The 14502-nt window shown below is 40.8% G+C and overlaps 1 protein-coding gene across 1 annotated transcript; it reads left to right on the forward strand.

Annotated features, from left to right (window-relative positions):
• Positions 1 to 1179: 1179 nt before the first annotated feature.
• LOC110509975 (peroxiredoxin-5, mitochondrial) lies at positions 1180 to 14199 on the forward strand. Its single transcript, XM_021591228.3, has 6 exons — positions 1180 to 1461; positions 6364 to 6498; positions 6984 to 7115; positions 12994 to 13032; positions 13489 to 13553; positions 13667 to 14199. The coding sequence occupies exons 1-6, from the start codon at positions 1369 to 1371 to the stop codon at positions 13773 to 13775; spliced, it is 573 nt and encodes a 190-aa protein (XP_021446903.3). The 5' UTR covers positions 1180 to 1368; the 3' UTR covers positions 13776 to 14199.
• Positions 14200 to 14502: the final 303 nt, after the last annotated feature.

Below are 14502 nucleotides of genomic sequence, written 5' to 3' on the forward strand. Positions count from 1 at the left end.
ATGAAGCAAAGTACAGAGAGATCCTTGATGAAAACCTGCTCCAGAGCGCTCAGGACCTCAGACTGGGGCGAAGGTTCACCTTCCAACAGGACAACGACCCTAAGCACACAGCCAAGACAATGCAGGAGTAGCTTCGGGGCAAGTCTCAGTATGTCCTTGAGTGGCCCAGCTTGAGCCCAGACTTTAACCAGATCGAACATCTATGGAGACCTGAAAATAGCTGTGCAGTGACGCTCCCCATCCAACCTGACAGAGCTTGAGAGGATCTGCAGAGAAGAATGGAAGAAACTCCACAAATTCAGCAAGCTCTAGGAAGACTTCGTGGTTCCAAACTCCTTCCATTTAAGAATGATGGAGGCCACCGTGTTCTTGGAGACCTTCAATGCTGCAGACATTTTTTGGTGCCCTTCCCCAGATCTGTACCTCGGAACAATCCTGTCTCTGAGCTCTACAGACAATTCCTTCGACCTCATGGCTTGGTTTTTGCTCTGACATTCACTGTCAACTGTGGGACCTTATATAGACAGGTGTCTGCCTTTCCAAATCATGTCCAATCTATAGAATTTACCACAGGTAGACCAATCAAGATTTAGAAACATCTCAAGGATGATAAATGGAAACAGGATACACCTAATCCTCATAGCAAAGGGTCTGAATACTAAATAAGGTATTTCTGTTTTTATTTTTAAAACATTTTCAAAAATATCTAAACCTGTTTTGGCTTTGTCATTATGGAGTATTGTGTGTAGATTGATGAAGGGACAAAAATTATTGAATCTATTTTAGAATAAGGCTGTAACATAACAAAATGTGGAAAATGTCATGGGGTCTGACTACTTTCCGAATGCACTGTATAACAACCTATGTGTTGTGATAATTGCGTTGATTGCTCTATAACCTGTAAATTCATATGCCTTGCGACCGTGATATACACTACAGGTCAAACGTTTTAGAATACCTTCTCATTCAAGGATTTTCTACATTGTATAATAATAGTGAAGACATCCAACCTATGAAATAACACATATGGAATCATGTAGTAACCAAAAGTTTTAAACAAATCAAAATAGATTTTGAGATTCTTCAAATAAATTCTCACGGGAGGCCCAAAAATGTTTACGGCCTACAAAAGGGGGGACGCAGTCCACCCACTACCACCAGTTACTCCTAAGGTGGTAACTGTGTTAGAGTTTACAAAATAAGTATTGCAGTAAACTAGTATTTTCTGGATTGTAAAATTCCGTTGCAAACGGACGCTTGGGGCGGGGGTGGGGTAACAGTTGTGTAAACATTTTTTTGTGACATCCGCACTGAACGTCGTCTGCTACCAATTTACGGCGTCAAAGGGGCTCGCCTCAACATAGGCCAATGATTTCCAGCTCAGCGATTCTCAAAGGGACCGGTTTTGTCCAGTGCATCAGACCACTACACACCACGATCATTGTCAACATGCCTATCAAGGTAAGAAATGCTGTCAACAAAAATGTTTAAATCTAAAAATAACGATCCTTGTTGACCTTGACTGTAGACAATTCTGAGGTTTGTAAAAAGTGATTATTATACTTATTCTCGAGTCCATGACTCATACAGCCGCCATTCTCGAGTCCATGATGCAACTAGGCATTTGTCCTGATTGGGGTAAAAATGTGAATATGGTCGGCCGTTGCATTCAAGCGAAGTCTGCTTTTTATAGTCGGCAAGATTAGATAACCGGATTGGGAAGGTTTGTCCACTTCATTTGTAGGGAATCAGATCTGACGCATGAAGGAAGTATACATAAAGGATTTACAACATGAAATCCGTTTTCTATCAAATACATATTACTATACAGTTACCACCGTAGACCCCTATCCATAGATTTTCCTACATCCACTTATTTATTTATTATTTGTGGCTGTAGGTGGATAGCCTCGGAAGAAATATCCTCATCTCGCGAATTGACATTCTTTTTCGCTATCCATGTAGCAAAATGTAATGTATGCTCGCGAGATCAGGATGGGTTTTTGAAAAACCTGTATTGCACGAAACACCAGTAAGCGTAAAAGAAAAACAAACACTGAGTATACAAAACATTAGGAACGCCTGCGCTTTCCATTACATAGACTCGTGAATCCAGTAGAAAGCTATGATGCCTTATTGAAGTCACCTGTTAAATCCACTTCAATCCGTGAAGATCAGTGGTTTCCAAATTTTTTATAGTCCCGTACCTCTTCAAACATTCAACCTCCAGCTGCGTAAACCCTCTAGCACCAGGGTCAGCGCACTCTAAAATGTTGTTTTTTGCCGTCATTGTAAGCCTGCCACACACACACTATACATTTGATTAAACATAATAATTACTTTTTGTAACAACCCGGCTCATGGGAAGTGACAAAGAGCTCGTATAGGACCAGGGAACATATAATGATTAAAAATGTTGCTCTTTAATTAAACATTTTAAAACTGTATTTATTCATTGAAAATTGTGACTAACTCACCACAGGTTAATGAGAAGGGTGCATGTGCTTGAAAGGATGCACATAACTCTGCAATGTTGGGTTGTATTGGAGAGTCTCTGTCTTAAATCATCTTCCACACACAGTCTGTGCCTGTATTTCGTTTTCATGCTAGTGAGGGCCGCAAATCCACTCTCACATAGATATGTGGTTGCAAAGGGCATCAGTGTCTAACAGCGTGATTTGCAAAGGCAAGAAACTCTGAGCGCAGCCCTCTCTAGAAATCTGGCAGTGGCTTCTGATTTAAATTCAATTTTCACAGAACCGCTTGTTGCAATTTCGATGAGACTCTTTACGTCCGTCCCCTCGCCCCGACCTGGGCGCGAACCAGGGACGCTCTGCACACATCAACAGTCACCCTCGAAGCATCGTTACCCATCGCTCCACAAAAGCCGCGGCCTTTGCAGAGCAAGGGGAACCACTACTTCAAGGTCTCAGAGCAAGTGATGTCACCGATTGAAACGCCACTAGCGCGCACCACCGCTAACTAGCTAGCCATTTCACATTGGCTACACCTGCATAATTGCACACCCAACTCCCACAGGTGCTTCGCTATTTGACATTGTCTGTAAGCTTGTTCATTTGCACACCAAAAATCATACAATGATGGAAAGACCGGTGTGTTGTCCCTGTTAATGCAGACAGAGAAGAGCTCCAACGTCTTAATCATAGCCTCAATTTTGTCCCGCACATTGAATATAGTTGAGGAGAGTCCCTGTAGTCCTAGATTCAGTTCATTGAGGTGAGGAAAAAACATCACCCAGATAGGCCAGTCATGTGAGAAACTCGTCATCGTGCAAGCAGCCAGACAAGTGAAAATGATGGTGGGGAAAGAAAGCTTGTCTATCAATTTTTTAAAAACGTGTCAATACTTTGCCCCTTGATAACAAGTGCACTTCTGTAAGTTGTAAAAGCGTTACATGGTCGCTGCCCATATCATTGCATAGTGCAGAAGATACATGAGCATTCAGGGGCCTTGCTTTAACAAAGTTAACCATTTTCACTGTAGTGTCCAAAACGTCTTTAAAGCTGTCAGGCATTCCCTTTGCCGCAAGAGTCTCTCAGCGGATGCTGCAGTGTACCCAAGTGGCATTGGGAGAAACTGCTTGCACGCGCATTACCACTCCACTATGTCTGCCTGTCATGGCTTTTGCGCCATCAGAACAGATAACAACACATCTTTACCACCAAAGTCCATTTGATGTCACAAAGTTGTCCATTGCTTTAAAAATATCTTCTCATGCTGTCCTGGTTTGCAGAAGAGGATGTCTTCCTTAATTGACCCTCACCATAACTATAATGGACATATACCAGGAGCTGTGCCAGGTCCGCCACGTCTGTTGACTCCTCCAGCTGTAATGCATACAATTCACTGGCTTGTATGCGAAGCAGTAATTGTTTCTAAACATCATCTGCCATGTCACTGATGCGTCGTGAAACAGTGTTGTTTGATGAAGCAATTGTCTGTATAGTTTTTTTGGCCTTTTCCCCCAGCATTGTTCCAGCCATATCCACATCAGCAGGAAGAATGAAGTCCTCCGCAATAGTATGGGGCTTGACTGTCTTAGCCACCCGGTAGCTCACTATATAAGACACTTCAAGACCCTTCTTATTAATGGTATCTGTTGCTTTTATACATGTCTTACTACTTGAAGGTCATCTTAATTCTTGCAAAAAAAACCTCCAGTGGCTTATTTTTCAAATTGGCATGTTTTGTTTCTAAATGTCTGTGCAAGAGTGAAGGTTTCATCGAGTTGTGAGATAGTACTTATGCACATAACACGCCGTGGAAAGGTACTACTCCCAATATAAGTGAGCCCCAAATCAATGTAGTTATCATATTTGCGCCTCTTCGATGGTCCAACATCCCTGTCTGTTCGGTGCTTTCCCGGGTAAGGGGGCAGTAGCTCTTCGGCTGCATCAGGTTTCAGGTTCACAACTGTCAGTGTCCATGCTAGCTGGGCTAACAACAATTACTGACACTAGCATTGGATGTGCTCGTGGAAGCAGAACAACTTGTGTCGCCGATAGGTGCAGGTGTAGGTACTGCTGGTAGTAGCAGTACTACCAGTAGAGCTGGTATGTGTCTCTATGGACGCGGGCCTTACTTTTTTTTGCCATTTTATCAATTTTCGAGCAAACGGAATGAGTGGCAGCTACGTTTGGCTACATACGGACCGTTAGTGGAATTCCTGCGAGAGAGTAACGGTTAATTATTTGACTAGGCTACCTGTATTTGACATTGTGTTGTTATTTCGCTGAACACTAGATGGCTTAATTTGATTTTTGCCAATGAAAGGAGGCTACTCAGGCGAGAAAAAAACCTCACCCAAATGTATAGCCCCGTTGGAAAATATAAATGGACTGTTTGAAAATGTGAGGGAAAATAAATAAATAAATGGAAATCACATTTTTATTTGGCATACCCCCGACGGCATTGCGGGGTACGCGTAACCCTGTTTGGGAATACCCGGTGTAGATGAAGGGGAGGAGACTGGTTAAAGAAGGATTTTTGAGCCTTGAGACAGTTGAATGGGCAAGACAAAATATTTAAGTGCCTTTGAACGGTAGTAGGTGCCATGCTCACCGGTTTGAGTTTGTCAAGAACTGCAATGCTGCAGGGTTTTTCACGCTCAACGGTTTCCCATGTGTATCAACAATGGTCCACCACCCAAAGGACATCCAGCCAACTTGATACAACTGTGGGAAGCATTGGAGTCAACATGGGCCAGCATCCCTGTGGAACGCCCCTGACGAATTGAGGCTGCCCTGAGGGCAAAAGGGGGTGCAACTCAATATTAGGAAGGTGTTCCTAATATTTTGTACATTCATTGTATACGCTATATGCTAGGGTTATAACAAATTAGAGATTATACAAAGACCTTAAAAGACACACAAATTGACTGCTTTTACAGCTTTCTTATTTCTAGAATGATCCTAATGTACTGCTCAAACTCCTTATTGAAATAAAGTTAGTGTTTTTAATTTTTTTATTCGTGAATTGACATTTATGAACAGGAGGTTTTTCCATTGGCACAATTAATTTGCCGTAAAAGTTTTTCTTTATCCATATTGTAGTTAAGGAAACCGAGCCACACTTTTTCTCCCATAATAAACAAAAGTCATCAAGAATATTATCATTATCTACAAATATCTTGCCATAATCTCTTTACATGTAGACCATGACATAATAAATCCACAACCGTTCATTGAGGCTCAACATAAAAAGTACAGTTCATGTTCATTTTTTTTGTGTTTCTTCATGTAATGATTCACTGGGTAATAGTTATGGATAATTCTGAAAAAGACCTCTACTTTAACACACAGGTATTTGTGTGGTAATAATCAAACATTTTTCCAACTGATTTTATTGACAAATGTATTCCAGTAGTTATGAGAATGAATAGATAAAATCCCTTTGAAATAAAGCACACAATCGGAGAAACGCATGTTTCCTACTGGAGCGTGAACTGGACTAAGCGAGTATATCTCAAGAAGGTGAGGTCTGGTTACACCTCTGCGATCAAGATTGTTTGTACGAGGCTAGTCGGTAGATGCACCAACACTGCGCATGGCTAAACAAGGACTCTGCTCTAACATTAAGCAAAGTTTTCATGCTCCAGTAGTAACTTCAAGGCTGTTGTGGTGGCAGACTGTCCCTAACCACTGCCTGGGTCCAATACATTCTTCACCAAATTCTGCTGTACATGAGTACAGAATTAGTCAAGTGCATAATTATGTACCTCTAACTAAATAGGGGTTGCAATTTATGTTCAACAAAACCATGGTTTACTTTCAAATGATTTTCAGCTTTTATGTGATTCCATAGCATTTGATTGAACTATTGTCTCCCCTCTACACACACTAGGTTGGGGATAAGCTTCCTGCGGTGGAGGTTCAGGAGAATGAGCCAGGCAATAAGGTGTCTATGGACCAACTCTTCAAGGGGAAGAAGGGAGTTCTCTTTGCTGTGCCAGGGGCCTTTACTCCTGGGTGTTCCAAGGTAATGTCCCTTTAATCAAAGCTTGATGATGAGTTGGTTATTTGAATCAGCTGTGTAGTGGGCCTCAGGACAGAGTTTGGGAAACCATGATTTTGAATGGGATTTTGTCCCAACTAGGCACCACACTGAGCTAATTAATCAGGTCAGTGATTGCCTAAATTCAACACACCTGGCACTCCAGGACCAGGGTTGTCTACCCCTGATTTAGATCATCCTAGTTTTAATGAATGGACCTGGATGTGTGTTTCTCTTTAGCACTCTTTTTTTCACCATGGCTGCGTTTAGACAGGCAGCCCAATTATTATTTTCACTAATTGGTCTTTTGACCAATCAAATCGCCACTTGATGTGTAAAGATCTGATGTGATTTGGTCAAAAGATCAGAATTGGACTGCCTGTCTAAACGCAGCCCATGTACGTCCCTTATGCACCATCTGAAATCACTGTTTCACATCCCGCGTCCTTTCTTGCTCCTGTATCCCTCAGACTCACCTTCCAGGCTTTGTGGCGCAGGCAGCAGAGCTGAAGAGCAAGGGTGTACAGGAGGTCGCCTGCGTCTCCGTTAATGACGCATTCGTTATGGCTGCCTGGGGAAAGGAACATGGAGCAGAAGGCAAGGTGCAGAATGCTGTTTGAAAATGACAAGCTGATACCTTGGCCTTCAGCCTTCTGAATAGTAATTGAAATGTAGTCTACACAGTGTATTCCTCAGGCTATGGCTGAAAAATTCTGTTCTGTTATGATGATTTCCAGCATTTTACTTGGTACAGGAAAACATTTTCATCTGGTTGCAGGTATCTGTCCTGAGAAATCAATATGAAGTTGCTACATACATTTTTAGACTTTTAAATGAATGATATCTATTGATTCTTGAACAATATAATTTACAAATGCCTCATGAGCTTAGGCTACGACAGTTGAACTATCAGAACCCCAAATGTAAGCATGTTTTTTGTGAACAAACAGTGTACAGGTGGGAAACTTTAACTATACTTTTGATCTCATAGATGGTCAGGCCTTGCATCCATAGCTTTGTCTATGAGATTGAGTGGTTACATTTCCCAAGCCCAATTCCTCAGCTGTTTGCCAAAAAACAGTGGCGACCGGTGTCTGCTTTGTTGTTTGAACTGCAGATTGCACCGTTAAGTCATTGGACAGATCTTATCTCCCAAACAGAAACATGTACTACATCAAGACCATAACTCGTTGAATTATATTGAGAGATCCTTCAGACAGTGTGGCTCTTCAGTCTAGACCGGTCTGACCCAATGATTTATATATCTCTATATCATTGGTCGGACCCAGGGCTGTTGCTGTGTTCAAATTCCACTTGACCGTTTAGTCACGGTAATTAGGCTTCTCCAAGCTCTGATGCTGCTGATGGTCATTAGTAGCCTACCAAACTTTCTAACTGCCTGGTACTCCGCACTCTAATTACTCTGACATCAATGCAAATGTGATTGAAAATCTAATCAAAGACTTCATGGGAGCCCATGAGCTCATGTTGTCAACATTTCTTTAGGCTATGCAATTGCGCATGAAAACAGAGTGATGGCCTCTATTAAAAAGAGGATCCCATTAGCTTTCTATAGACTAGGCCTACTATATTTATTTCTCAACTTCCCTAATATTAAGAACATTGCTTCTCTTTACAACAGGAGTATAGCCTACCTGGCTGGCATGAAAACGAACCAAGGGAAAAGTGTCCTCCATTCTCTATTTAAATGCATAGATGAGATGTATTTTTTTCCTGCTGCCCCTGTTCCGAGACCGGTGCATGATAATGGTCCATTCTAAATCAAAACAAATTTCACACATATTATATAGTATATGTGAAGATAAAATTAAATCAAGAATCGTCTGATGGTTGACACTATTAGCCTATGACTTGTGAATGATGCCCAGCATAAGGCACGAGACAATGCCTTTCTTTGCGACTTTTTCTAATTATAGTCGCACACCTCATGTAGCCTAGCCCATGGGCCTATATGTTTTGATAAGGTATATATCACTATAGTGGCCAAATAACTTTTTAAAATGAAGCACATTAATCTGCTTTATAAGGGGTGTAGAGCCTAACTGTCATACATAAGCAGTGCTTGGGTTTCAAGTTTGGGGAAGATAATTTTCACATAAAAATGCACCTTTTATAATAAAATTGCATTTGCGGTTACTTTTGATAATGGTGTTTTCCCGCTAATGGAGTGCACATTTCTGGCGCTTACAATGTGAAGAAATAGCCTAATGGTTTATCAACATTTAAAGCTAAATGTTCTGATCTGTTGCATCAGCCACATTGCTTAAAAAACATGTTTTGATGCTAGTGGTTGTATTAATTGGGGATCTATTCTATCTACTCTATCATCTGTCCCAGACTGTTTGGAATATTTATTTATCTCACAGAATAGGTCAACTTTGTACTATGGGGGATAGTAGATTGACATAGTATAGTGCTTTTGCTGTTTGTTAGGCCTACTCATCTTGTTGGCTGACGAAAAGTAAATGTGGGCAGATCTTCAATATGCACCTCAGAATTGGATAGGACCCTTGCAGTTGTGTCCCGGACTGTCTGTCTTCACTTGTATCCTGTGAGAAAGACCTGATCAAGTGATGGAGAGCCATGCGAGTGAATGGTGCTTCAGAGCACGCAGCACTCTGGGAGAAGGGCACAACGTCCTCTGGCCGCAAAAGGCAATCATTTTTTAGGGCACATTATAGCCCTAAAAAAATGCAGCCGCGAAATTCGAGGCATAATCAAGTGCTTGTCAAATTGTGAATGAGATGGTGTGTTCAGCCTGCGCAAAAAAACAAAGCAGAGCTCATGTTTTTTAAGCGACTTTTATCAAATCATCATTAGTCGCATCATGCAGCCTTGCAATGTATTAAAAATCAAAACATATAGTCCAACATTTGTAGAACAACTGAAGTTACATAACTCTAAATTAAGGATATAAAGGTACATATTTATTTGTTAACCGCTCAACACAGAATAGCTGCATGTGCTCACTTCCTCAAATCGTTTGGAGAAAATGTACCTTCTATTTTATTCAGCTTTGTTCAATTGTATTCTTCATACCATAACACGAACTAGTGTAGCCCACAGCCATTTGGCATAGCCAGTTCAGGATATAACACAAGGAACTCCGTATGCTATTTGGTTCTTCTGAAATGGACTACCTTTTCTTCCTATCATGCTTATTTAGACCTGTCTAAAATAATGAATTTGAAGGTGTAGGCTATATTACATGGATTTATTAGACTTTTTAAAATGTAGATGTTCCAAAGATCTGCATCAGTGGCTAGTAAGCTGTATGGTAGCCAGGAGATGTTAATTACTGTGAGACCGACAGTTATTTGCCTGACAATCACAGGCTGACAATTTCGTGACTTCCACAGCCCTAGTCTGACCTGACATATGGTTGTGGCTTTGAGTGTTATCCCCGTCACTTACAGGACCTGTTCTTGAACATGTTGCATCTTAAGAGTGTTATGCCGGGATTCATCCAGTTGCGCTTCTAGACAATGCGTCTTTTAATGGCAGGTTTATCACATTCACGGCGATCGCATTCAAGGTAAACGCTGCAGATGTCAGCTCAAATGGAAATGACCTTTAAATGTCAAGCTTGCGGTTTCGGATTGAATGTATTCGCGGTACTCCTGTGCAGGAGGTAAAAACAGTTTCAGGTTGGATATTCGACAGATAGTTTTCCTTACATTCACCAACAGCAGTTAGGGACCGTCAACATAGTGACAAATCAGCATTTTCTCTTTTCAATAGCTCTTTAACCATTACTCCTAAAACTTTCAAAACTGGTTGTAGCTAACCCGATGGCATAGACACACATTGCACACTTTTTTGTTGTTGTCGATTTTACATATCACATTTTAAATTATATATTTACATATTTGAATTTCAATAGCTCCATGGTCATATGACCTACTGACTTCAAACAAGGTTCAGAATGTCCACTGACTACCCTTCTATATTGCACATCCTTTAGTTTGTCCATTTTCATCTCACAAGATTTTACATGAATTTTTACACATTTAACATTTAAATAGCTCCTTGGTCATGTGACCTATTGACTTCAAACAAGGTGCAGAATGTCCATTCAGTGGGCCTACCCACTGCACATCCTTTAGTTTGTCCATTTTCATCTCACAAGAAAGTCCTATCACAAAGATCACAGATGGCCGTGCCCACCATATCTATGACAATGGAGAATGAATTGTAAGCACCAAAGTGTGTTTGTCAAAATAATATCTGAAAATGTCAGTTGAACATAATACTTCTATTTGCAAAATATGCAGTTGAGGAATATTCCATGTACCAACACTACATGTAGGACGGACATAAGACATTCCCACATACAGTACACACATGCAAAGAGGTGTTTTTCAGCTATGATTTTACCACTCAGAATCCAGAATGGATACGACAATGGGGCCAGCACAGGACGTAATACACCCTTACAACAATCTACTTTTTGATCTTGACTTATCTGGTAAACTGCTACTGTGTGTCAAGAAAAGAGGCCAAATTAAGGGTTAGTGTACTCCAGTTAAAAAAGGATGGTTTAGATTAAAAACTATTGCCCTGTGTCCCCATTCATAGGGGCATGAGAGACTAGTCCGTGGTAGAATTGAGTTGGCACTTTATTTTCCCAAACACCCACAAGGTTGAGGTTACTCATGGATAGTAATTTTTTTTGTTTGTTGCATCGATGCATTGTCTAACTGTCCAAGAATAGGATCCAAAGTGTTTGGAAATATTTGTTCCCATAAATACAACGGAGGATGTCTCTCCTCATACCTCTGGCACTTTAGTCAGACTGCCAGACTGTGCACCACAGAGCCAATCAGGAGAATACATACAGGTCAAGAGTGCCAATTTAAAGTCAAGGGGTGTGTCTGTGCCTTTTTTGATTACTCTCTCTTTACAGAGAACCCCTGTGGTTCAAGTCAGGAGCTACCCTTTCAGTCTGCTCTGCGCATGTCTGAAAGTGACAGAGCCAGTAGCCAAGAGTTTTTCACAGTATGTCATAAATTCTTACGTGTATGTAAAATGCTAATATGTATTAGATCCAGTGCAATAGACTAAGACCTGAATTTGAAAGCAGCGTGTTCCGATTCCTCCTTTTTCTGTCCAGCAGGGTCAACCAAAAACACTTGTCCTGATGGTTCTTGCAGATACTGGGGAAGCAATATTGAAATGTATTATTTAATATTTAAATGATTTCACTATTAAATGACCCATATCACAACCCTCATACCTCTTCACAAAAATGTACCTAAATCGATTTTGGAAAAAGGATTTTACAAAAGACGTAGGAATTAATTTTCCAGTTAGAAATAGGCCGTGCATCAAAACTATTTATCAGAAAAACAAACCTTTCAAATGCACTATTGCATTTTGTAAGTTGTCTGCAGGTGCCTTGTTGTGAATGCACTCATATCCAGTCATTATCAGGTTATGTAAACTGGGTTCTAATACTCAACATAGGATTTGTCTTAATGTAAAGTATATGAAAGTGATGCTATGAAAAAGATTTTCACATTATCAAGTTGACTCTTACTGACAAATCACTGCGATTAAAAAAAAAGAGCACATGAAACATTGTTTTTCATGAGGCCTACAAGCACCTCTGTTCGAACACCTCTCCTGTCCTTGATCCATACCGCATACAGCCATTTGCGGATCTTTTCAGTGTCCAGGTGAAAGATAAGTTAAGTTCTCTCTCCCCTCCCCCTCTCTCTCTCCCCCTTCTCTCTCCCCCTTCTCCCCAGTCTCTCTCTCCCCCTCTCCTTCTCTCTCCATTTTCCAGCCTTATTGCGAGGCTGGAAAATGTAATACCCATGCAAAATGAAGGCCTGCAAGCTTACACTAACATGTAGAAAATTCATTTGAGATGAAAATGGACAAACTAAAGGGTGTGGATTGTGGATGCAATGTGTATACATTCTGAACCTAGTTTGACGTCACTAGGTCACATGACCAAGGAGCTATTGAAATAATCATGTAAAATGTTGAGCTAAATGGACAAACTAAAGGGTGTGCAATATAGAAGGGTAGTCGGTGGACATTGAACCTTTTTTGAAGTCAGCAGGTCACATGACCAAGGAGCTATTGAAATTCGAATGTAAAAAAAAGAATTGTACTTTGTTTAGGCTCCCTAACTAATTCAACTAGGAATACAAAATGCTGCTCACATTTCCACATCTTTATTAGCTTTGGAAACTGAATTCATGTCCAAATCATGAAAATAAGACCTGTGCAATTTTTCCAACATGACACTTATTTGGAGTCTGTGGCTCAAGTGGTTTGAAAGCGCAATGATCCGTCAAATATCCGACTTGAAACGGTCTTTACCTCGGTTGCAGGAGTTTAAGAAATCTTGTGTGTATGAAAGTAATACCTTTTTAGTTTAATCAAATGTGTGCAACAGCATACAGATTTTATACTTGCATGTTAATGTCTATTGCATGTGTTTTGCAGGTGCGAATGCTAGCTGATTCTACTGGAGAATTCACTAAGGTCGGATATGTCTTCAAAGCTTTGATTTTTATTTAAAGGCCCAGTGCAGTCAAACATGATATGCCTGTGTTTTATATTTCCACACAGAGGTTGGAATAATACTATGAAATTCTGAAAATTAGAATGCTCTTTTAGTTGCATTTCTCCCAGTAATGATTCACAGGGTAAAAGACTGCCTGAAACTTCAGCTTGTTTTGGTGGGATGGAATTTTGCCCTGATGGGTGACACCACCAGGCTGTAAATTAGTTAACTAGCCATTATTGGTCTGTTTTCCCCTACCCACTCATACCACTGAGTCCTAGCAAAATTCTTGGTTGAGAAATTGTTATTTGAATTTACTATAAAATCACAGTAAGGTACTTAATAGTTACCCAGAAATGATTTGCTGAAAACTGCTGCGTTGGATCTTTAAGAGTTCTCGTGTGAATGTGACACCAATTTTATTTTCTTTGCAGGCAGTGGACCTATTGCTAGACAACGATCAGATTGTGGCTGCGCTTGGAAACAAGCGCTCCCAGAGGTGAGGTCTTCTCTATTAGTGTTGCTGCAACACACTGTAGAGTGGGTAACTCACTTCTCTCAACATTTGGATTTTACTTTGCAAAAAGCATCGTCACATTTCTTCTCTCTCAGGTACGCTATGGTGGTGGAGGATGGAGTTGTGAAGAAGATCAACGTGGAGCCTGACGGCACCGGCCTCAGCTGCAGCCTGGCTTCCAACATGCTCTCTGAGCTGGTGTAGGCCTGTTGGGCCCAGAGCACTCCAACCACAGAAGTCTAACTTTATTTACTACACACTATCATTCTAGTTTACCTGATCCTTCTTTTCACATCTGTGCAACCATGATCTTAGGCAGCGGCAGGAAATAGATGTGGTTTTAATGTACAGCCATTGTATGCTTCGTAAACTGGAGTACAAAACCGATTTTAAAAAAATAGATGTGCTCAAGACTGCAAAGAGGTGTGCTGTTTTTTTACACCGGGCTTTATGGATGATGGCAGGGCAGTCCTACTTGACGTCATTACTGGCTGCTCAGGGAGATCATTTTTAGACAGAGGCAAGAGAGAAGCCGAATTTAAACGCACAATTAAGCTGAATGGCACTTAAATCCTTTCTGTATACTTTCAAATCTGTTACCTAATAAAATTTCCTGCAAGAGCAATAACCATGTCTGAATCGTTTACATTATTTGATCCTGATATGCTGTTAAGTAAAAGGCATGGCAGTTCTTTTGAATCCTTGTAAATTCATAAAAATGTTTGCAATCAACGTAACGCAAAACTACTTGCATTCAAAACATTAGGAACACCCGCTCTTCTGAGGTTGATCATAGCTTTCACTTGTTAAATCCACTTCAGTGTAGACCAGTTCAAACATTTGTAAGCCTTGAGACAGCTGTGTGTGCCATTCTGAGTAAATGGGCAGGACAAAAGTGCCTTCACACTCCGTTTCCCACCACCCAAAGGAA

The sequence above is a fragment of the Oncorhynchus mykiss genome, chromosome 29, assembly GCF_057628025.1.
Source record: "Oncorhynchus mykiss isolate SJ-2025 chromosome 29, ASM5762802v1, whole genome shotgun sequence".
In the NCBI taxonomy this organism is placed as follows: domain Eukaryota; kingdom Metazoa; phylum Chordata; class Actinopteri; order Salmoniformes; family Salmonidae; genus Oncorhynchus; species Oncorhynchus mykiss.